Source organism: Coregonus lavaretus (assembly GCF_964263955.1).
Source record: "Coregonus lavaretus genome assembly, chromosome: 27".
NCBI classification, from domain to species: domain Eukaryota; kingdom Metazoa; phylum Chordata; class Actinopteri; order Salmoniformes; family Salmonidae; genus Coregonus; species Coregonus lavaretus.
In genome coordinates this window covers 22,796,203-22,821,608 of record NC_140014.1, presented here as the reverse complement: position 1 = coordinate 22,821,608, position 25,406 = coordinate 22,796,203, and the positions used below count along the sequence as shown (strand labels likewise).

The 25,406-nt window shown below is 44.2% G+C and overlaps 1 protein-coding gene across 2 annotated transcripts in view; it reads left to right on the top strand.

Moving 5' to 3' along the window:
• Positions 1-25,122, top strand: part of peli2 (pellino E3 ubiquitin protein ligase family member 2) — a 37,941-nt gene extending 12,819 nt beyond the window's left edge. The window contains exons 2-6 of one of the 2 annotated variants that reach the window (XM_084143877.1): positions 1,094-1,223; positions 14,175-14,276; positions 20,807-21,004; positions 21,451-21,639; positions 21,937-25,122. In XM_084143877.1, coding sequence (XP_084000003.1) covers positions 1,094-1,223; positions 14,175-14,276; positions 20,807-21,004; positions 21,451-21,639; positions 21,937-22,515 — 1,198 coding nt within the window. In that variant the 3' untranslated portion in view covers positions 22,516-25,122. Of the gene's footprint in view, positions 1-1,093; positions 1,224-9,861; positions 9,966-14,174; positions 14,277-20,806; positions 21,005-21,450; positions 21,640-21,936 lie in introns of those variants that run through there. The other variant, XM_084143878.1, reaches the window with a different exon arrangement.
• Positions 25,123-25,406: the final 284 nt, after the last annotated feature.

Sequence of the window (25,406 nt, the reverse complement as noted above, 5' to 3'; positions counted from 1 at the left end):
ATCACTTTAGAGACAGGTGGCTGGCGAAGGCTAACAACAGAGTGGAATTGATCCTGCCTCATTGTGGACTGATCACTGCGTTAGTGACTTGTTTCATATTGATCGTACTCGTGTGCAGTCAGTCAACGATGGCAGAGCTAACATATTCCCCTGTGAGAGAGTTACGTTTAGCAGACCAGCTCTCTACCCTGTTCTGACTTAGGCCATGTGTTTGCCGGGGTGGGGTGGGGGGGCTTTGGGGATTACAGTGTACTGGTTTGTTGTTTAGCACATTCACTAATTCAATTAAAGGAGTTTTTTACTTAATGAACATAATTGATTCTGAAATACTGTGATCGCAGTTTTACGTGTCAATCTGAACTCTCTTATTTACACGATCATTGTGGGTGGGTGGTGACAGAAGGCCTTTGTTGGATGGGAGGAGAGCATGGGGTTTCCCAGCTGTAGGGTCCAGCTGGTGGATGTAGAATATTGGTCTGTTCTGGAAGGGGCATCTCCATTCACCAGGCAGACCAACCTTGTAGTAATATCAGACTGAGAGTGACTGGGCATCACAAGGGTGCACCAAGATAGAATTGTGAACCACACAATTGTTATGATGAGGCCATTTTGTCCTGTGTGTTTTTTTTTAATGGAGTCAGCCAATTCAGGTTCCAAGTTCTTGTGACTAATACGGTAGAGCTATTACGCTGTTGAACCATCATGTGAGTCAGAGAGCCTCGCCGGTCTGGACAGTCCTGTAAAGGGCAGCAGGAGACCTGACACATATCCTAACTCTGCTCTGCTACAGAATAGTGTAGATCAACAGCTGGAGCTACATCGTGGCTAGCTTAGACAGGGAAAGCATTTAAAGTGCATTATGTAATAATCCAAGGTGATGCTTATATCACAAGTAAAATGAATGTGATTTCTGGTGGTGGATTAATGGAAATGGCCCTTCTCTAAAACCCCAGGAACACATTTTATTATTCATCGCACATTCACTTCCAGACATGCGTATTCTGTAACATATTTACCCACCCTTTGTGGAGAATTAATTCCCCTGGTCTCAAATGTTGAAAACTCACATCTTTCTCCTCTTCTTTTATGACAGGTACAATGGCTCCCTCCCGAACGGAGACCGGGGCAGAAGGAAAAGCCGCTTCGCCCTGTACAAGAGAACCAAAGCCAACGGTGTTAAACCCAGCACCGTCCATATCCTCAACACCCCACAGGCCAGCAAGGTAAACCAGGAACCTAGTCTGCTCATGTAGGCTATTCATGAATGAACTAAGTAATTGGTTGGATTAATACTTGATGAGTTCTCATGAAAATGATTGTCATTTTTTACATTAATTTCTACACACAAAAAATGTTTTTCATGTATCTACATTGGAACCTCAGTCAAGAAAATATTGCTGCTCTATTGAGAGATCTGTGACATTTACTACACAAAAGCTGCAGACTGCAGCCAGTCCTCCAGAAAAGGAGGACTGCTAGAAATCTGCCTAGTTCATGTCTGTGCTCTTGCATTCCAACATTTGGTCTCCTAGCAAAATCAAGCACACATTTCACAGCACTTCTCCTTTTTGAAGTTTGCGTCTTTTGGCTTTAGGCCCTTGAGTCTGGGTTGGTCTCCCACCCCTGTAGCCTGACTGTGAAGTCTGCTGGCTGGCTGCTCTCACTGGGAGAAGGTTAGGCGCTAGCTGATAAAGGCAGTGTAATATCTCAGATGGCCTGTTTACTGAACTGTACTGTGCTCTGCTCTGTTTCATGACACTAGGGCTGACCCCATTTAGTCGATTGTTTGGTCGATAGGCTGTTGGTCGACCAATATTTCTTTAGTCGAGCAGTAGAAAAAAAACAATAATTCATGGTGTGCAAGACACCTGTCTGATTTGCGCCTGTCTGGGTGAACTAATCCATTGTGGAGGCCGTGGGGATGGCACAGTCCTACACTCTAAGGCAGGGGTGTCAAACGTACGGCCCGCGGGCCGGATCAGGATCATTATTATTATTTTTTTGGTAAAGTATAAAAATGCGCTGCAATTTTTCAATAAAATTAACTGCTGTTCCAATTGCGTCCACTGGATGGCGCAATAGCAAGCAAACTGTTTATACCGGGGCAGAGCAAGTAGGTCAAGCACGTGCAGCCAATGAGCTACTTTGTTTTGCACGCGATATTTATTACGGCTTCTACTTTTAACATTATGTGCTTTGGCACCCTCATTGCCCCAATATGTCTCTGTCAAAAAAGAGAAAAGTGGACGCAGAGTGTTCCAAGAAAAGGGGTCATCCTATTTATTCACGGAATTGAATGGGAAAGCTGTATGTTTGGTGTGTTCAGAGCATGTTGCAGTGCTGAAAGAATATAACCTTCGTCGCCACTATGTGAGTCTTCATGCCGACAAGTATGACAACTTTCAAGGACAGCGGAGATGAGAGAAGGTGAATGAACTGTTGGCGGGTCTGAAGAAACAGCAGTCTGTGTTTACTCACAGCCGAGACATCAGTGACGCTGCAGTGAAAGCTAGCTACCTCATTGCTAATGAAATCGCAGTGGCTTCAAAACCATTTAGTGAGGGTGAATTTGTAAAAACATGCATGATGAAGGCAGCGGAGATTGTGTGCCCTGAAAAGCGGCAGGCTTTTGCAAATATCAGCCTGACAAGAAACACAGTTGCAGACAGGATTTCCGATCTTTCAGTGGATTTGGATAGCCAGTTGAAGCAAAAAGCAAAGTCATTTATTGCGTTTTCGGTTGCAATTGATGAAAGCACGGACATTACAGATGTTGCACAACTGGCCATTTTCATCCGCGGAGTTGATGACACATTGACCGTCACCGAGGAGTTCGTGGAGTTGGTGCCGATGACAGATACAACGACAGCAGCTGATATTTTTACCGCACTCGTCGGCGCGCTGGACAGTGTCGGAGTGGACTGGTCCCGCGCTGTCAACAGATGGTGCGCCCTCAATGAACGGGAAAAAAGCAGGCGTTGTGACAAAGTTCAGAGAGAAAGTGCAATCTGCAAATGGAGGACGTGATTTTTTGACTTTTCACTGTATTTTGCACCAGGAGGCTTTGTGTTGCAAGTCATTAAAGATGGATAACGTCATGAAGGTGGTCATCCAAACTGTTAATTTCATCCGATCCAGAAGCCTGAATCACCGTCAGTTTGACAGCCTTCTGTTGTATGTTGATCGTATTAAAACAAAGAAAACAATCTGAAGTTGTTGTTTTTAAGTTATATATACACCATGATTTTTCCGGTCCGGCCCACTTGGGAATAGATTTTCCTCCATGTGGCCCCTGAGCTAAAATGAGTTTGACACCCCTGCTCTAAGGCATGTGCTACTGAAATGGTTAAGGACAATGGTGCAACACAACAAATTATATTATTTTATAACAAATGCGCTTTCTACCGCGTTTTGATAGCGGTCGCTGTCCGCGGTTCTGAAACATCAGTGCGCTGTTGAATTAGTGCCTTTTCCTAGACCATGTTGCTATGCGCATAATAGCAAAGTTAACCTGCATATTGGTGTTGAGAACAATAGGGCGGAGGCAGCAGCGGAGTTAGGAGACGAGAAAACAGCCCTTGCCTTAATTGTCTAGGAAAAGTGAGGAGAGCGGAAACCCCAACTTAATTAGGTATATAATCAATAGCATAACTGTTAAATGTGCCTGGCTTTATAAATCATCCATATATACAGTGGGGGAAAAAGTATTTAGTCAGCCACCAATTGTGCAAGTTCTCCCACTTAAAAAGATGAGAGAGGCCTGTAATTTTCATCATAGGTACACGTCAACTATGACAGACAAATTGAGAAAAAAAAATCCAGAAAATCACATTGTATGATCTTTTATGAATTTATTTGCAAATTATGGTGGAAAATAAGTATTTGGTCACCTACAAACAAGCAAATTTCTGGCTCTCACAGACCTGTAACTTCTTATTTAAGAGGCTCCTCTGTCCTCCACTCGTTACCTGTATTAATGGCACCTGTTTGAACTTGTTATCAGTATAAAAGACACCTGTCCACAACCTCAAACAGTCACACTCCAAACTCCACTATGGCCAAGACCAAAGAGCTGTCAAAGGACACCAGAAACAAAATTGTAGACCTGCACCAGGCTGGGAAGACTGAATCTGCAATAGGTAAGCAGCTTGGTTTGAAGAAATCAACTGTGGGAGCAATTATTAGGAAATGGAAGACATACAAGACCACTGATAATCTCCCTCGATCTGGGGCTCCACGCAAGATCTCACCCCGTGGGGTCAAAATGATCACAAGAACGGTGAGCAAAATTCCCAGAACCACACGGGGGGACCTAGTGAATGACCTGCAGAGAGCTGGGACCAAAGTAACAAAGCCTACTATCAGTAACACACTACGCCGCCAGGGACTCAAATCCTGCAGTGCCAGACGTGTCCCCCTGCTTAAGCCAGTACATGTCCAGGCCCGTCTGAAGTTTGCTAGAGTGCATTTGGATGATCCAGAAGAGGATTGGGAGAATGTCAGATGAAACCAAAATAGAACTTTTTGGTAAAACCTCAACTCGTCGTGTTTGGAGGACAAAGAATGCTGAGTTGCATCCAAATAACACCATACCTACTGTGAAGCATGGGGGTGGAAACCTCATGATTTGGGGCTGTTTTTCTGCAAAGGGACCAGGACGACTGATCCGTGTAAAGGAAAGAATGAATGGGGCTATGTATCGTGAGATTTTGAGTGAAAACCTCCTTCCATCAGCAAGGGCATTGAAGATGAAACGTGGCTGGGTCTTTCAGCATGACAATGATCCCAAACACACTGCCCGGGCAACGAAGGAGTGGCTTCGTAAGAAGCATTTCAAGGTCCTGGAGTGGCCTAGCCAGTCTCCAGATCTCAACCCCATAGAAAATCTTTGGAGGGAGTTGAAAGTCCGTGTTGCCCAGCGACAGCCCCAAAACATCACTGCTCTAGAGGAGATCTGCATGGAGGAATGGGCCAAAATACCAGCAACAGTGTGTGAAAACCTTGTGAAGACTTACAGAAAACGTTTGACCTGTGTCATTGCCAACAAATGGTATATAACAAAGTATTGAGAAACTTTTATTGACCAAATACTTATTTTCCACCATAATTTGCAAAAAAAATCATTAAAAATCCTACAATGTGATTTTCTGGATTTTTTTCCCTCATTTTGTCTGTCATAGTTGACATGTACCTATGATGAAAATTACAGGCCTCTCTCATCTTTTTAAGTGGGAGAACTTGCACAATTGGTGGCTGACTAAATACTTTTTTCCCCCACTGTGTGTGTGTATGTGTGTGTATATGTGTGTGTGTATATGTATATATATATATATATATATATATATATATACACACACACACACACAGTGGGGAGAACAAGTATTTGATACACTGCCGATTTTGCAGGTTTTCCTACTTACAAAGCATGTAGAGGTCTGTAATTTTTATCATAGGTACACTTCAACTGTGAGAGACAGAATCTAAAACAAAAATCCAGAAAATCACATTGTATAATTTAAGTAATTGATTTGCATTTTATTGCATGACATAAGTATTTGATACATCGGAAAAGCAGAACTTAATATGTGTTACAGAAACCTTTGTTTGCAATTACAGAGATCATATGTTTCCTGTAGGTCTTGACCAGGTTTGCACACACTGCAGCAGGGATTTTAGTCCCACTCCTCCATACAGACCTTCTCCAGATCCTTCAGGTTTCGGGGCTGTCGCTGGGCAATACGGACTTTCAGCTCCCTCCAAAGATTTTCTATTGGGTTCAGGTCTGGAAACTGGCTAGGCCACTCCAGGACCTTGAGATGCTTCTTACGGAGCCACTCCTTAGTTGCCCTGGCTGTGTGTTTCGGGTCGTTGTCATGCTGGAAGACCCAGCCATGACCCATCTTCAATACTCTTACTGAGGGAAGGAGGTTGTTGGCCAAGATCTCGCGATACATGGCCCCATCCATCCTCCCCTCAATACGGTGCAGTCGCCCTGTCCCCTTTGCAGAAAAGCATCCCCAAAGAATGATGTTTCCACCTCCATGCTTCACGGTTGGGATGGTGTTCTTGGGGTTGTACTCATCCTTCTTCTTCCTCCAAACACGGTGAGTGGAGTTTAGACCAAAAAGCTCTATTTTTGTCTCATCAGACAACATGACCTTCTCCCATTCCTCCTCTGGATCATCCAGATGGTCATTGGCAAACTTCATACGGGCCTGGACATGCGCTGGCTTGAGCAGGGGGACCTTGCGTGCGCTGCAGGATTTTAATCCATGACGGCGTAGTGTGTTACTAATGGTTTTCTTTGAGACTGTGGTCCCAGCTCTCTTCAGGTCATTGACCAGGTCCTGCCGTGTAGTTCTGGGCTGATCCTTCACCTTTCTCATGATCATTGATGCCCCACGAGGTGAGATCTTGCATGGAGCCGCAGACCGAGGGTGATTGACCGTCATATTGAACTTCTTCCATTTTCTAATAATTGCGCCAACAGTTGTTGCCTTCTCACCAGGCTGCTTGCCCATTGTCCTGTAGCCCATCCCAGCCTTGTGCAGGTCTACAATTGTATCCCTGATGTTCTTACACAGCTCTCTGGTCTTGGCCATTGTGGAGAGGTTGGAGTCTGTTTGATTGAGTGTGTGGACAGATGTATTTTATACAGGTAACGAGTTCAAACAGGTGCAGTTAATACAGGAAATGAGTGGAGAACAGGAGTGATTCTTAAAGAAAAACGAACAGGTCTGTGAGAGCCGGAATTCTTACTGCTTGGTAGGTGATCAAATACTTATGTCATGCAATAAAATGCTAATTAATTACTTAAAATCATACAATGTGATTTTCTGGATTATTTTTTTCGATTGCGTCTCTCACAGTTGAAGTGTACCTATGATAAAAATTACAGACCTCCTACATGCTTTGTAAGTAGGAAAACCTGCAAAATCGGCAGTGTATCAAATACTTGTTCTCCCCACTTTGTGTGTGTGTGTGTGTATATATATATATACATACATACATACATACATACACACACACACACACACACACACACACACACACACACACACACACACACACACACACACACACACACACACACACACACACACACACACACACAGTGAGGGGGAAAAGTATTTGATCCCCTGCTGATTTTGTATGTTTGCCCACTGACAAAGAAATGATCAGTCTATAATTTTAATGGTAGGTTTATTTGAACAGTGAGAGACAGAATAACAACAAAAAAATACAGAAAAACGCATGTCAAAAATGTTATAAATTGATTTACATTTTAATGAGGGAAATAAGTATTTTACCCCCTCTCAATCACAAAGATTTCTGGTTCCCAGGTGTCTTTTATACAGGTAACGAGCTGAGATTAGGAGCACACTCTTAAAGGGAGTGCTCCTAATCTCAGTTTGTTACCTGTATAAAAGACACCTGTCCACAGAAGCAATCAATCAATCAGATTCCAAACTCTCCATCATGGCCAAGACCAAAGAGCTCTCCAAGGATGTTAGGGACAAGATTGTAGACCTACACAAGGCTGGAATGGGCTACAAGACCATCGCCAAGCAGCTTGGTGAAAAGGTGACAACAGTTGGTGCGATTATTCACAAATGGAAGAAACACAAAATAACTGTCAATCTCCCTCGGCCTGGGGCTCCATGCAAGATCTCACCTCGTGGAGTTGCAATGATCATGAGAACGGTGAGGAATCAGCCCAGAACTACACGGGAGGATCTTGTCAATGATCTCAAGGCAGCTGGGACCATAGTCACCAAGAAAACAATTGGTAACACACTACGCCGTAAAGGACTGAAATCCTGCAGCGCCCGCAAGGTCCCCCTGCTCAAGAAAGCACATATACAGGCCCGTCTGTAGTTTGCCAATGAACAGCTGAATGATTCAGAGGAGAACTGGGTGAAAGTGTTGTGGTCAGATGAGACCAAAATCGAGAATCAACTCAACTCGCTGTGTTTGGAGGAGGAGGAATGCTGCCTATGACCCCAAGAACACCATCCCCACCGTCAAACATGGCGGTGGAAACATTATGCTTTGGGGGTGTTTTTCTGCTAAGTGGACAGGACAACTTCACCGCATCAAAGGGACGATGGACGGGGCCATGTACCGTCAAATCTTGGGTGAGAACCTCCTTCCCTCAGCCAGGGCATTGAAAATGGGTCGTGGATGGGTATTCCAGCATGACAATGACCCAAAACACATGGCCAAGGCAACAAAGGAGTGGCTCAAGAAGAAGCACATTAAGGTCCTGGAGTGGCCTAGCCAGTCTCCAGACCTTAATCCCATAGAAAATCTGTGGAGGGAGCTGAAGGTTCGAGTTGCTAAACGTCAGCCTCGAAACTTTAATGACTTGGAGAAGATCTGCAAAGAGGAGTGGAACAAAATCCCTCCTGAGATGTGTGCAAACCTGGTGGCCAACTACAAGAAACGTCTGACCTCTGTGATTGCCAACAAGGGTTTTGCCACCAAGTACTAAGTCATGTTTTGCAGAGGGGTCAAATACTTATTTCCCTCATTTAAAATTTATGCGTTTCTTGATTTTTTTGTTTTTTGTTATTATGTCTCTCACTGTTCAAATAAACCTACCATTAAAATTATAGACTGATCATGTCTTTGTCAGTGAGCAAACGTACAAAATCAGCAGGGGATCAAATACTTTTTTCCTTATATATATAACTCCACTAATTTGAAGGGGTGTCCACATACTTTTGTGTGTGTATGTATGTATGTATGTATGTATGTATGTATGTATGTATGTATGTATGTATGTATGTATGTATGTATGTATGTATGTATGTGTGTGTGTATATATATATATATATATATATATATATATATATATATATATATATATATATATATATATATATACACACACACACACACACACACACACACAGTTGAAGTCGGAAGTTAACATACACCTTAGCCAAATACATTTAAACTCAGTTTTTCACAATTCCTGACATTTTATTCCTAGTAAAAATTCCCTGTCTTAGGTCCGTTATGATCACCACTTTATTTTTTCCACAAGCTTCCCATAATAAGTTGGGTGAATTTTGGCCCATTCCTCCTGACAGAGCTGGTGTAACCGAGTCAGGTTTGTAGGCCTCCTTGCTCACACACGCTTTTTCAGTTCTGCCCACAAATTGTCTATAGGATTGAGGTCAGGGCTTTGTGATGGCCACTCCAATACCTTGACTTTGTTGTCCTTAAGCCATTTTGCCACAACTTTGGAAGTATGCTTGGGGTCTTCCTGACTGATGTCTTGATGTTGCTTCAATATATCCACATAATTTTCCTTCCTCATGATGTGCCATCTATTTTGTGAAGTGCACCAGTCCCTCCTGCAGCAAATTACCCCCACAGCATGATGCTGCCACCCCCGTGCTTCACGGTTGAGATGGTGTTCTTCGGCTTGCAAGCGTTCCCCCTTTTTCCTCCAAACATAACAATGGTCATTATGGCCAAACAGTTCTATTTTTGTTTCATCAGACCAGAGGACATTTCTCCAAAAGGTAAGATCTTTGTCCCCATGTGCAGTTGCAAACTGTAGTCTGGCTTTTTTATGGCGTTCGGAGCAGTGGCTTCTTCCTTGCTGAGCTGCCTTTCAGGTTATGTCGATATAGGACTCGTTTTACTGTGGATATAAAGATTTTTGTACCTGTTTCCTCCAGCATCTTCACAAGGTCCTTTGCTGTTGTTCTAGGATTGATTTGCACTTTTCGTACCAAAGTACGTTCATCTCTAGGAGACAGAATGCGTCTCCTTCCTGAGCGGTATGGCGGCTGCGTGGTCCCATGATGTTTATACTTGCGTACTATTGTTTGTACAGATGAACGTGGTACCTTCAGGCGTTTGGAAATTGCTCCCAAGGATGAACCAGACTTGTCGATTTTTCTTTTGATTTTCCCATGATGTCAAGCAAAGAGGCACTGACTTTGAAGGTAGGCCTTGAAATACATCCACATGTACACCTCCAATTGACTCAAATTATGTCCATTTGCCTATCAGAAGCTTCTAAAGCGATGACATCATTTTCTGGAATTTTCCAAGTTGTTTAAAGGCACAGTCAACTTAGTGTATATAAACTTCTGAACCACTGGAATTGTGATACAATGAATTATAAGTGAAATAATCTGTCTGTAAACAATTGTTGGAAAAATTACTTGTCATGCACAAAGTAGATGTCCTAACCGACTTGCCAAAACTATAGTTTGTTAAGAATAAATTTGTGGAGTGGTTGAAAAATGAGTTTTAATGACGCCAACCGAAGTGTGTGTGTGTGAGAGAGAGACTTACTGAAGAGCTCAGTGACTTTCAGTGTGGCACCGTCATAGCATGCCACCTTTCCAACAAGTCAGTTCGTCAAATATCTGCCCTGCTAGAGCTGCCCCGGTCAACTGTAAGTGCTGTTATTGTGACGTTGAAACGTCCAGGAGTAACAGCGGCTCAGCCGCAAAGTGGTAGGCCACACAAGCTCACAGAACAGGACCGCTGTCTTCGGTCCTTTAGGATCACCACGGAAACTACCTGAAAACAATTTCACAATTTCGGCTGTTTTTAATCTTTGCTATGCTGTAATAAAAGCTTTACACTTTTTTTTTCATCAGAACAGCCCCTGGTATTACTTATTTATTTAGTGTTGTTTACATTGTTTCAAATAGTCAGAAATTATATTAACAATAATAACCCTCCTTTTTCTTGATCTCCTTGTTTTTATTATGATTATTATAATAAGTATTGTTGTTATCTTTAGTAGGCTTAGTATAGCAGCTTTGTATAACCACCATCGAGCTGTAGGCCTAAGAGCACATCCTGTTTTAGTCTTAATACAAATAAAATAAAATGTTATTAGTCACATACATGTGTTTAGCTGTTATTGCTGGTGTAGCGAAATGCTTGTGCTTCTAGCTCCGACAGTGCAGTAATATCTAACAATTTCACAACATATACACACAAATCTAAGTGTGTAAAACCCCTAGCACCTTCACCTCCCTTTTCCCTCTGCCACTCTGTTATCACCCTGGTATCAGGGCCTGTATTTAGCTTGGTTTAGTGGGTGAAGTGAGGAGGAAGTTGTTGCAATTGGCTGACCTTCCGCTCACAGCTGTACACACAAAGATGAAATGGCTGTTCATTCTGGCAGGCAAGAAAGGGAACCTTGTTTTGAAATTCTCCCTTTTGTGGCCCTCAGTAGCCTACCACTGTTGTCAGTGAATGAGTTCAACATACCTATCGTCCTTGAGCCAGCACTGAGAGTTCTATTTGAAAGCAGAGATGTGAGATGTCCATTGAGAGGGCAACTATTATGGATATCCGTTTGTATCCCCCGATGCGTTCTCTCGCTCAGTAGGAATGTGTTTCTCACTCTGTTTTCACTCACTCACCCAAGAAGACACACACACCATGTGAACATAGTGAGAAGGCTGACTGACTGAATGAGTGGGGCTATGCACACTCTGGCAGATAATGAGGATCTCTGCCACTGCCAGACTCCTATTCAAATCATGCCTCTGCTCTCTAATCTTCCCTCTTGATCTCAATTAGAGGGGTCTGTCCGGGTGTGTGTGTCTTTGTGATGTGTGTTCCTTTGGGTGTTCCCTAACATAAGGTTTAGGCCACTTCTTTCTCCAGATCTCATTTGGTTGCGTGGGACTTTAGCACTGGGTATGCAGAAATCCAAAAGGAGAACCAAATGTTGTGTTGAAAATGTTAGTTAACTCTATCATAGTTTATGTTTCTAACTCCCGCAGACCCCCCCCCCACCCCCCACCCCCCCACCCCTGGTAGCTTGGGTCGTATGTAGACCGTGCCTAGTGTAGCGGGAGGGCTGTGACTGATAAACTGTATCTGACCACAGACCGACACGGATAGATGGATGTTGGCAGTGTGCTCTGTGTTATCAAGACAAGCCCCAGTATGTCTCACTACTGACATTTCTGGATCTCTTTTTGTTGTTGTTGCTGCAGCTGCACAATACAGCAATTGTGAGTGACCCACTTTTACGTCTCCCTCTCTCCCTTGCTCACGTGATGGAGCTGTTAAGGGAAATGGAATTTAGATTCTGATTAGAGTGGATGGGATGGGTGGTGGCACGGCTGTATTTGAGAGGCTTGAAATGAATCCCCCCTCACGGAGCTCAGCTGATAGCCTGGCCTTTGTTGACTGAGCCTAGAGGCTGGTTTATGGTCACTGTAATGGAAGTGTTACATCATAAGAACACTGATCCCTACTGTCCCATTCTGAGTATTACTGTCCTGACTCTATTTGTTTTCATCCAGTGATATAATCAAGGGGTTGTGCAACAGTCTAATGATTTCCTCAACACGAGTGGTGGAGCGGTTGCGGAAGGCAGTTTCCGATCGTGACTCCCTGGCACACGGCTGCTCTGTGATCTAATGTTGTGAGAACAAACAGTGGTCATAAGATGCTACCTGGTCAGTAGTAACCTGCCTAAATGACTACTGACCCGTAGCACGTCTGTAGCGATGAAGTGCTGTGAAAGGCTGGTCATGGCTCACATAAACGGCATCATCCCAGAAACCCTAGACCCACTCCAATTTGCATACCACCCAAACAGATCCACAAATGACGCAATCTCTATTGCACTCAACACTGCCCTTTCCCACCTGGACAAAAGGAACACCTACGTGAGAATGCTATTAATTGACTACAGCTCAGCGTTCAACAGCATAGTGCCCTCAAAGCTCATCACTAAGCTAAGGACCCTGGGACTAAACACCTCCCTCTGCAACTGGATCCTGGACTTCCTGATGGGCTGCCCCCAGGTGTTAAGGGTAGGCAACAACACATCTGTCATGCTGATCCTCAACACGGGGCCCCTCAGGGGTGTATGCTTAGTCCCCTCCTGTACTCCCTGTTCACCCATGACTGCGTGGCCAAGCACGACTCCAACACCAACATTAAGTTTGCCGACGACACAACGGTGGTACGCCTGATCACCGACAATGATGAGACAGCCTATAGGAAGGAGGTCAGAGACCTGGCGGTGTGGTGCCAGGACAACAACCTCTCCCTCAACGTGATCAAGACAAAGGAGATGATCGTGGACTACAGGAAAAGGAGGGCCGAGCATGCCCGCATTCTCATCGACGGGGCTGTAGTGGAGCAGGTTGAGAGTTTCAAGTTCCTTGGTGTCCACATCACCAACAAACTATCATGGTCCAAACACACCAAGACAGCACAACAACGCCTATTCCCCTTCAGGAGACTGGAAAGATTTGGCATGGGTCCTAAGATCCTCAAAATGTTATACAGCTGCACCATCGAGAGCATCCTGACTAGTTGCATCACCGACTGGTATGGCAACTGCTCGGCCTCTGACCGCAAGGCACTACAGAGGGTAGTGCGTACGGCCCAGTACATCACTGGGGCCAAGCTTCCTGCCATTTAGGACCTCTATACCAGCCGGTGTCAGAGGAAGGCCATAAAAATTGTCAAAGACTCCAGCCACCCTAGTCATAGACTGTTCTCTCTGCTACCGCACGGCAAGCGGTACCGGAGTGCCAAGTCTCTAGGTCCAAAAGTCTTCTTAACAGCTTCTACCCCCAAGCAATAAGACACCTGAACAGCTAATCATGGCTACCCAGACTATTTGCATTCCCCCCCCCACCTCAACCCCCTCTTTTACGCAGCTGCTACTCTGTTTATTATTTATGCATAGTCACTTTAACTCTACCCACGTAAAAATTACATTGACTAACCTGTACCCCCGCACATTGACTCGGTACCGGTACCCCCTGTATATAGCCTCGTTATTGTTATTTTATTGTTGCTCTTTCATCTTTTATTTTTTACTTTAGTTTATTTAGTAAATACTTTTCTTAACTCTTATTTTTCTTAAATGCATTGTTGGTTAAGGGCTTGTAAGTAAGCATTTCACGGTAAGGTTATATTCGGCGCATGTTACAAATAAAATTTGATTTGATTTCATCACCTTTTATAGCACTGAAGAAGCCCTTTGTTTCAATAGATCTGTATGATTTAATTAGTAATGAGCTCATACAATAATGTAATTTACATATGACTGTTAATATCCTATTAAGAGTTTCAATGTAAAATAACTGTCATCAGTCCATTGTATGCATGTGTAGAATGCATCTTCTGATCTTCCTCTGCTGCTGTTGTTTCAGGCGGTGAACTGCAAAGGGCAGCACAGTATTTCCTACACTCTGTCCAGGAACCAGACGGTAGTGGTGGAATACTGCCATGACAATGACACAGACATGTTTCAGGTAAATCCACCCGTTTCAATATTCCAGATGCTCCATTGGTCTGAGTTTAGCAGATTACCCTGCCATACAGTGGCTTGCGAAAGTATTCACCCCCTTGCCATTTTTCCTATTTCGTTGCCTTACAACCTGGAATTAAAATGGATTTTTTGGGGGTTTGTATCATTTGATTTACACAACATGCCTACCCCTTTGAAGATGCAAATTAAAAGATTTTGTAAAACAAACAAGAAATAAGACAAAAAAACAGAACTTGAGCGTGCATAACTATTCACCCCCCCAAAGTCAATACTTTGTAGAGCCACTTTTTGCAGCAATTACAGCTGCAAGTCTCTTGGGGTATGTTATTATAAGCTTGGCACATCTAGCCACTGGGATTTTTGCCCATTCTTCAAGGCAAAACTGCTCCAGCTCCTTCAAGTTGGATGGGTTCCGCTGGTGTACAGCAATCTTTAAGTCATACCACAGATTCTCAATTGGATTGAGGTCTGGGCTTTGACTAGGCCATTGCAAGACATTAACATTTTTCTCCTTAAACCACTTGAGTGTTGCTTTAGCAGTATGCTTAGGGTCATTGTCCTGCTGGAAGGTGAACCTCCGTCCCAGTCTCTGGAAGACTGAAACAGGTTTCCTCAAGAATTTCCCTGTATTTAGCGCCATCCTTCAATTCTGACCAGTTTCCCAGTCCCTGCCGATAAAAAAACATCCCCACAGCATGATGCTGCCACCACCATGCTTCACTGTGGGGATGGTGTTCTCGGGATAATGAGAGGTGTTGGGTTTGCGCCAGACATAGCGTTTTCCTTGATGGCCAAAAAGCTCAATTTTAGTCTCATCTGACCAGAGTACCTTCTTCCATATGTTTGGGGAGTCTCCCACATGCGTTTGGCAAACACCAAACGTGTTTGCTTATTTTTTTCTTTAAGTAATGGCTTTTTTTCTGGCCACTCTTCCGTAAAGCCCGGCTTTGTGGAGTGTAAGGCTTAAAGTTTATAAGGCAATCTGCTTAGTAATATTAATTGTATATGTTATTGCATTTTAACAATCAACTCTGGTCTGTTTTATTTATTTCTTAATGCCTCATATGGAATTGTTTGCTACATAGCTGGGCAGTGTTTCTATAGCACTCTGGTCTCTCTGTGTCAGTCTGTCCCTGTCTCTCTTTGTCCCCACCCCACTCCTTCCCTCAAGTGAACATGTGTTCTGTACACTATCCCCTAGCGTTAATCTAAATTTACATCAGGGAGACCGCTCCACTCCCACCAGATGGAGAAGTTCTACTGCTCCAGACAAGTGCTTTACATTCAAACCTTTTAATGTGTCCATGTGTCTGCAAACAGCACTAAGTAAACAAAAGCCATACCCAGCAGAGAGCTGATTTTAAAAAACCCACTCAAGGACAAACGTTGGCCTACTAAAATAACGTTTGACACTTCAGATAGAGCTTGTCGATCTTCAGCTCGACAAGCTGAAAATCTTATTAGTAAATCTCGATACCAAAATTATGAACATGGAGAGAAATCAGGGAAAATATTTGCACACCAGCTGCGTCAGAGAACCGAGACTCAAACCATACCTGAGATAAATATCGAGCTGGGTAACAAGTGTATTGATCATTTAGAGATCAATTCATGCTTTCATAACTTTTACTCACAATTATACATTTTGGAATCCGCTGGTAACGCTACCTTATTCAACACCTTCTTTGAGAACTTAGATATTCCCACAGTTGAACCTAAGATACTGTAGCTGCTGAATTGGAAGAACAGTTCTCTGTAGAAGAGATTGTTGGCAATTAAATCTGTGCAGTGTGGTAAATCCTCTGGGCCCGGCGGATTTCCGAGCGAATTCTTTAAAGAATTCTCAGATCAACTTTTTCCTCTCTTGCTTTCAGTATTTGAGGAATCATTCTCCTCAAACTCTTTACCCTCAACAATGAGACAGGCATATATTTCACTTATTGTAAAAAATGTAAACTCTTGTGGTTCATATAGGCCAATTTCTTTATTAAATTGCAATGTAAAGATACTTTTTAAGATGCTTGCCCGCCATTTTGAGTCAGTCCTTCCCTCCATTATCTCTACAGATCAAACTGGTTTCATTTCAAAATCGTCATTCTTTTTTCAACATTGGACATCTTTATATATACTTTATAATCCCTCTTCATCTGACAAGCCAGAGATATTGTTATCACTAGATGCCGAGAAGGCGTTTGATCAGGTGGAGTGGGGTTATCTTTTTTATACTCTCAAACAATTTGGATTTGATCCCAATTTTATATCCTGTATCAAAGTCCTTTACTCCTCCTCTATGGCAGCAGTGCGCACAAATAATAACCTTTCATCCTATCTCCAACTTCAACGTGGGACAAGACAGGGTTCGTCCTCTGTCGGCTCCGCTGTTTGCCATCGCAATCGAGCCTTTAGCCATAGCAATATGTAATAACGCCACTATCAAAGGTATTCGAAAAGGGTGTTAAGAGAATAAAGTCTCACTCTATGCGAATGACATTCTATTTATCTAACACTTTAACTGATTTTCCAGAGATCCAGGATCTACTACAGACATTTTGGTAAAATATCTGGGTATAAAGTTAATCTACAAAACAGTGAATTGATGTCTATTGATCCTGTGCAAACTTATTTTAGTAATGTGCCCTTCAAAGTGAGTACACAGAAATTGAGATACTTGAGAACTTGGGTTACACACGATTTCAAAGATCTCTATATAGCCAATTTCCCTCCCTTGAAACTCCACCTGAAACAGGATCTTGAACGCTGGGATTTACGTTCTCTTTCTTTGGGTGGAAGAATTAACGCTGTTAAAATGAATGTATTACTTAAGCTTTTATACTTATTTCAATGTATTCCTATCTTTCTGACAAAATATTTTTTTTATCTCCATAGATAAACTGATATCTGCTTTTATCTGGAACAAGAAAAACCCCTCGGATATGTAAAAGCGTATTGCAGAGATCTCGCCCCCAGGGTGGTCTAGCACTTCCGAACTTTCTATATTATTACTGGGCAGCTAATATAAGAATCCTGATGAATTGGATGACAGAAATCCCTGATGTTGCAGGACCGAAATGGTTGACCTTAGAGATTTCATCCTGTGGCCCCACCTCCTTAGCTGCGCCTCTGCTCAAAACTCACATTAGTTGAGCCTGTTTCCAAATACACTAAAAACCCTATTGTGAAACATTCTCAAAACATCTGTAAACAGTTCAGGCGATCGTTTTCTCTCAGTGAATTTTCGACTTCTGCCCTGTTATTAAGGAACCATACATTCTCTCCATCAGTATTAGACAGGGCGTTTCATATCTGGTCTGGAAAGGGGATCTCCTCACTGAATGACTTGAACATTGATATGGATTTTGCATCTTTTGAACAGTTAGTACAGAAGTTAAATATTCCTAGATCCCATTTATTTAGGTACCTACAACTGCATAGTTTTGTATCTTCACGTTCTAGTCACTTCCCATCACGCCCACCTACCTCCCTTCTAGACTCTGTTTTTAAATGTATCCTTATATCAATGGAGGCATAGGTTTGGTCTATACCAGGGTTCCCCAACTGGCGGGCCGAATTTGGCCCGCTGGTGGTTTTATTTGCCCCCAAAGTTTTCTGAGCAAATAAATAAATAAAATAACATGTTTTGTGTGGAATTTTCATTGTTTGACATAAGACTGTAAAAACACCAGGAAATCAGCTCCAAGTGACTTTAATTTAAGAAATCTGTTCCCAAGTATTTCCACGCATAACAGAGACACGTGATCGTGGAGTAGCAGAGAACAGTCTATGACTAGGGTGGCTGGAGTCTTTGACAATTTTTATGGCCTTCCTCTGACACCGCCTGGTATAGAGGCCCTGGATGGCAGGAAGCTTGGCCCCAGTGATGTACTGCGCCGTACGCACTACCCTCTGTAGTGCCTTGCGGTCGGAGGCCGAGCAGTTGCCATACCAGTCAGTGATGCAACCAGTCAGGATGCTCTCGATGGTGCAGCTGTAGAATCTTTTGAGGATCTGAGGACCCATGCCAAATCTTTTCAGTCTCCTTAGGGGGGAATAGGTTTTGTCGTGCCCTCTTCACAACTGTCTTGGTGTGCTTGGACCATGTTAGTTTGTTGGTGATGTGGACACCAAGGAACTTGAAGCTCTCAACCTGCTCTGCTACAGCCCCGTCGATGAGAATGGGGGCGTGCTCGGTCCTCTTCTTTTTCCTGTAGTCCACAATCATCTCCTTTGTCTTGATCATGTTGAGGGAGAGGTTGTTGTCCTGGCACCACATGGCCAGGTCTTTGACCACCTCCCTATAGACTGTCTCATCGTTGTCGGTGATCAGGCCTACCGCTGTTGTGTCATTGGCAAACTTAATGATGGTGTTGGTGTCGTGCCTGGCCATGCAGTCATGAGTGAACAGGTAGTACAGGAGGGGACTGAGCACGCACCCCTGAGGGGCCCCCGTGTTGAGGATCAGCGTGGCGGATGTGTTGTTACCTACAACCTGGGGTCGGCCCATCATGAAGTCCAGGATCCAGTTGCAGAGGGAGGTGTTTAGTCCCAGGGTCCATAGCTTAGTGATGAGCTTTGAGGGCACTATGGTGTTGAACGCTGAACTGTAGTCAATGAATAGCATTCTCACATAGGTGTTCCTTTTGTCCAGGTGTGAACGCGCAGTGTGGAGCGCAATAGACATTGCATCATCTGTGGATCTGTTTGTGTGGTATGCAAATTGGAGTGGGTCTAGGGTTTCTGGGATAATGGTGTTGATGTGAGCCCTGACCAGCCTTTCAAAGCAATTCATGGCTACAGACGTGGGTGCTACGGGTCGTTAGTCATTTAGGCAGGTTACCTTAGTGTTCTTTGGCACAGGGACTATGGTGGTCTGCTTGAAACATGTTGGTATTACAGACAGGGAGAGGTTGAAAATGTCAGTGAAGACACTTGCCAGTTGGTCAGTGCATGCTCGGAGTACACGTCCTGGTAATCCGTCTGGCTCTGCGGCCTTGTGAATGTTGACCTGTTTAAAGGTCTTACTCACATCGGCTACGGAGAGTGTGATCACACAGTCGTCCAGAACAGCTGATGCTCTCATGCATGTTTCAGTGTTACTTGCCTCGAAGCGAGCACAAAAGTAATTTAGCTCGTCTGGTTGGCTCGTGTCACTGGACAGCTCGCGGCTGTGCTTCCCTTTGTAGTCTGTAATAGTTTGCAAGCCCTGCCACATCCGACGAGCATCGGAGTTTGTGTAGTACGATTCAATCTTAGTCCTGTATTGACGATTTGCCTGTTTGATGGTTTGTCGGAGGGCATAGTGGGATTTCTTATAAGCTTCCGGGTTAAGAGTTCCGCTCCTTGAAAGCGGCAGCTCTACCTTAGAAGTTACAAAATAAGTTACAAACAATGCGAAAAAACACACAAAATAGCCCGGTTGGTTAATAGTCCATAACACATTTACATTACATTTACGTCATTTAGCAGACGCTCTTATCCAGAGCGACTTACAAATAGGATATTTTGTGTTGAGGGAAGGCACATTATGTTGAGTTCACAGAATGTTTTCTAACCAGACAATGGAAACTCAGATGTTGGTTCACTGATAGAGGAGTAATGGTGCTGCTGGTAGGTTCCTCAAACCTGGGTTGTATTCATTAGTGCACACCGTTTCAAGACGTAGCAAAACTCAAATAAGCGTTTCTTATTGGAAAAGTTCAGGCAGTCCCACCCCGTGTCAGTCAGTTTTCTTCCGTTTGGGGTCTAGTGAATACCACCCTGTTGTTGGACGGCAGCCATCCCCTCCGGCGCCATTGACATTTTGTTACGTTACAGCCTTATTCTAAAATTGATTAAATAAAAATTGTCCTCAATCTACACACACTACCCCATAATGACAAAGCGAAAACAGGTTTTCAGACATTTTATCAAATGTATTACAAATAAAAAAGATACCTTATTTACATAAGTATTCAGACCCTTTGCTATGAGACTCGAAATTGAGCTTAGGTGCATCCTGTTTCCTTTGATCATCCTTGAGATGTTTCTACAACTTGATTGGAGTCCACGTGGTAAATTCAATTGATTGGACATGATATGGAAAGTCCCACAGTTGACAGTGCATGTCAGAGTAAAAACCAAGCCATGAGGTCGAAGGAATTGTCCGTAGAGCTCGGAGACAGGAGAATGTGGAGGCACAGATCTGGGGAAGGGTACAATTTTAAAACATTTTAGAATAAGGCTGTAACGTAACAAACTGTGGAAAAAGTCTAGGGGTCAGAATACTTTCCAAATGCACTGTATAAAACCTGCCTTTATTTCATTATTCGGAGTGGCACCATAGGAGGCCCCCTCTAAACAGTTATATGGGCAACATGCTGGCATTTTTTAAAACTATTTATTGAGGAAATTGCCCATGAATGTGGGTACTGACCTAAAAACAAACACATTCTAAACCACCTTGTTTTACAAATGGATGTTCAAACCTTAATGGTGCAGGTGTCTGTTCTAACCTGGGCTGACTATGTTGTCCTGCAGATTGGCCGCTCCACAGAGAGCCCCATAGACTTTGTGGTGACGGACACAGTGTCTGGGGGTCAGGAGGGAGAGGAGACGCCCATCACCCAGAGCACCATCTCGCGCTTCGCCTGCCGTGTCGTGTGTGAGCGGGTCCTGCCCTACACCGCCCGCATCTACGCTGCTGGCTTTGACTCCTCCAAGAACATCTTCCTGGGGGTAAGACTGGGCTCACAGGGGACTGTCCCAAGGTTAGGAATAATAATAATAATAATATGCCATTTAGCAGACGCTTTTATCCAAAGCGACTTACAGTCATGCGTGCATACATTTTTCGTGTATGGGTGGTCCCGGGGATCGAACCCACTACCTTGGCGTTACAGGCGCCGTGCTCTACCAGCTGAGCTACAGAGGACTGTCTCCTGGGTTGACTGGTATTCAGATTTGTTGTTGTTGTTGTTCATTTTATGACAATAATGCACAATGGAACACTTCTAGCATGTTTTTGATTTCTCCTCTTGTTTTCCTCCTAAGAATCTAAGCCTGGTTCGCAAATGCATGTCTAGCATTCCAGACAGAACGAACTAGATTAGCACACAATTTATACTAGCACCAGTGTTATGTAAGCCCACTACAGTGTGACTTTCCCCCTGTCTCATCCTCAGGAAAAAGCCGCCAAGTGGAAGAACCCGGATGGTCACATGGACGGGCTAACAACCAATGGAGTGCTGGTGATGCACCCCAGGGGTGGGTTCACGGAGGAGTCCAAGCCCGGTGTATGGAGGGAGATCTCTGTGTGTGGGGACGTTTACACCTTGAGAGAGACCCGCTCTGCTCAGACCCGCGGCAAACTGGTCAGTAGCACTGATGATGCTCCACCATTACCCTCATCAAATCTGTTCTCAGTCATTAGGTCAAATAAAGAACCATTAAAAAACATCAGAGCATTCAACATTATACTGTTACATCTTTAAAATTCCATACCCAATTACACCAAAACCAAATTGATCCCTATACCACTCTACAAAGGAAGCAATGTTTTTTTCTTTTAAAAACATAGTTTCCATATACTTTGTGTTCAAACCCAGCTGTGTCAGTGTTAAGCCCAATGTAACCTAATGGAGCTGTGTGTGCTGCGTTGCCCCCTGCAGGTGGAGTGTGAGAGCAACGTGCTGCAGGACGGCTCCCTGGTAGACCTGTGTGGAGCCACCCTGCTGTGGCGCACAGCTGACGGCCTCTTCCACACGCCCACCCAGAAGCACCTGGAGGCCCTGCGGCAGGAGATTAACGCAGCGCGGCCCCAGTGCCCTGTGGGCCTCAACACCCTGGCTTTCCCCAGCATGCAGCGCAGCCGCGCCCTCTCCTCCCTGGAGGACAAGCAGCCCTGGGTCTACCTGGCCTGTGGCCACGTGCATGGCTACCACAACTGGGGTCACCGCTCTGAGCAGGAGCCCAACGCCCAGCGAGAGTGCCCCATGTGCCGGACCGTGGGACCCTACGTGCCGCTGTGGCTGGGCTGCGAGCCCGCCTTCTACGTGGACGTGGGCGCCCCCACACACGCCTTTGTGCCGTGCGGACACGTGTGCTCGGAGAAGTCGGCAAAGTACTGGGCGGAGATCCCTCTGCCCCATGGCACCCACGCCTTCCACGCTGCCTGCCCATTCTGTGCCACCCAGCTCAGCCTCACCCAGGGCTGTGCCAAGCTCATCTTCCAGGGCCCCATTGACTGAGCTGCGGGGCCTTGGGTTGGGTGAAAGAACGAAGCAGGAGGGCCAACATGCTGTGAAACTGTTCAGACTATTTAGTGCTTTGTTTTTTTTATCACCGGACTGGAAATAGGAGGAACGCTTCACAAGGCTGATGGTGTACTACAACAGTGTGTTCCAAGTTTCCATGGAGATGGGCCTGAAGCCAGTGGTCCATTACAGTGTTTGGTTTGGGCTTCTGGTCCGCTGGATGGCCACTGTGGTGTACACACAGCGATGTGGAGCACAGTGGACCTAAGGAACAACCACAGAAGCCATCATACTCTTCAGCTGCCAGCCGTCAGCTTTCAACTCAACTGAGCTAACTCTCTGGACTGTGCAAGCTAAAATGGCTGCTCATTTCAAGTAGAAGGGCTACAAAACGGGTTTATCGATCATAGTTAGGGTCTGTGGGGGTTGGGTGGGGTGGGTTCATGGTGGGCCTGAGGTGCATGATTTTCACAGAGCCAGACAGCTGGTCTGTTGGCTGGGAGGAGGACCGAGCGAGCCAGCGAGGTTCATGGGTAACTAGTTAAGTGCTCCCCATTGGCTCCTCAGCCCTTATCTGATTTGTAATGGCATCCAGAACATTTAGCCTTTCCAGAGGTGAGTTGAACTCTGTTCTGTTCAGGGAACAGATCCTTAAAAGAAAACAAGTGTTTTTCTCTCCTCTTGTACAGAGATGTATTCCAGTGCCTGGGGCTCCCAATAAAACCCTGGGTATTTTTTACTAAATGGAAAAAAGCTATTTTGTTGAGGGTTAAGGGAGGGGGAGAGTTTTACATACATAAAGTATAAAGACATGTAACCCACATGGATTATTTTCCATATTTCTATTATTTCTTAAGTATTTTACTACACTGAGGTGTACAGTAAAAAAAAAAATGAAAATGTTAATATATTTTTCTCTTGTGTAACTATTGTGTGCATGTGGGTTGGATCATATGGGTGTGCTTGAATGTGTCAACACCGGCTCATACGGAGACATTAGTCCCTTATGACGTAACAACCAAAAGGCAACAACAGGCCACTGGCATGAACCTTGTGGGTCATGACAATAAATGTATTAAAATACATACTCTCCTCACCATTGGCGCTTTAGCCTAAATTATGCAATTGCTTTACTGAAGGGCTAGGTCTGTTCCTTCTAAATATACTGTAAAACTCGGGTGTCTCATGATATCAGTAAGGCCGTCGTCATATCTAGTGAAATAGATGAGCTTTTGGAAGTGTAACTCACTCAGTCACACATCAACCCACACCTTACTGTCTTTGGTCTTGTCCCACACTCCCAGATACTGTGTTCAATGTGCACTGTTGAATTTGTAGCTTTATCTCATGCTGGGTTTTATCCAATGATTTGTACGCTCCCAAACCTGGGCACAGTCACTGCAGCATTGACGGATTATACCAAATATAAAATGAGTTCTCTCTGATGCAACAACTGCTTCCTGCAACCCAAAGTGTTACTGTTAGCGAATTAAAAATCTAACTGCTATTGTAGAATACAAAACAAATCTAGTTCTGGATGACAGTCAAAGCTATTTGGTTGTACTCATTCTCACAAGGATAATATCATGTGCAATGCCAACTTTATCAAATCCAATTGTGGAGATGGATCAAGTGGGCCAAATACGTATGAATGGATAAGAACTGACGTTGGAGTTGGTCTGTGAGATGGAAATAAGTTGAAACTGAAGAATTAGAAACAAATGTGTGTGCTCTTCTTCGATGCGGGCTAGTTTGACTGTGCCCATGTATGTAGAGTGTAGCTCAACATATACAAACCACCACCGTATTAATGGATAAGATAGTGAGCATCATGATACTGAGATGTTAAGTGTTCTTACTGTAGCTATGTACAAGTTGCACAATGAATGAACATGTTGGAAGAGAGCTATTCTTTTCAGCTACACTGAGAAGCCAAATAATATAGTGACATCACGTGTGTCTCTACAATGCACATGGGCTCAAATACAGTACTGACAAGTGGTGTGTCCTCTCCTTTTGTTGGTGGACTACAGAGGTTCCCCCTCCAGATGTGAGGTCTTGGTAGTATGAAGCTAACAGTAAGACTGATGTGGTGACATGACAGGTGATCATTCAATGGCTTTGATTGTAACTTCTATGTGATGAGTAGCAGGGTAAAAGAAGGGTATCTACATTAGCATTCCCCCCACTGTGCCCAGTCAGTGCTGACAGTACGCAGATAAAGACCATGCTCTGGAACAGCTGTAATGTAGCACAAACATTCCTCCTTGAATACTTGGGAGGCATAGCCGCGGGAAGTAAGTGTGCTGAGGGTGCTGTAACACCCCCTGAAAAATCAGAACACAAAAAAAAGAACAATGTCTCACAAAAGTAGTGCACTGGTTCTTTACTAGTCCTGTATTAGCGGACCGATGTAGCGCGTCTGAAAAAATCGCAGCACCCCCATCCCCAAACATCTTCCCTATGTTGGGAGGGGTCCTGTGGTTGGTTCACTCAAGGACCTGCTCAGTGCATTTTGTCTCCAAACTCTGTACACAGGTCATAGCTTGCACTGATGCTCCCAAAGCCTACTTGCAAAAATAAACCATTTGTTTAAAACAATGTTGCTCGTCTTTGTTTGGTTTCAGTTCTGTGTGGGATCTCACTACACGTTAGTATTTTCTCTCTCTTTTTTTCTCCAGGGGAGAGCTCAGACACAGTCTAGTCTGGCTGACCCCAAACTCCAAGTCTTCCCTTGCTGTGTACCACATGAGTTGCATTAGACAGGCTAGACGCAAGCAGTCCCCTATTACTACAAATGATGCAGTCACGATTCCCACATTTGGGAAATTCGCAGGGGTCAGCATTGCCGGAGTGCAATGGCCGAGCCTCACTGGGTGAACCTC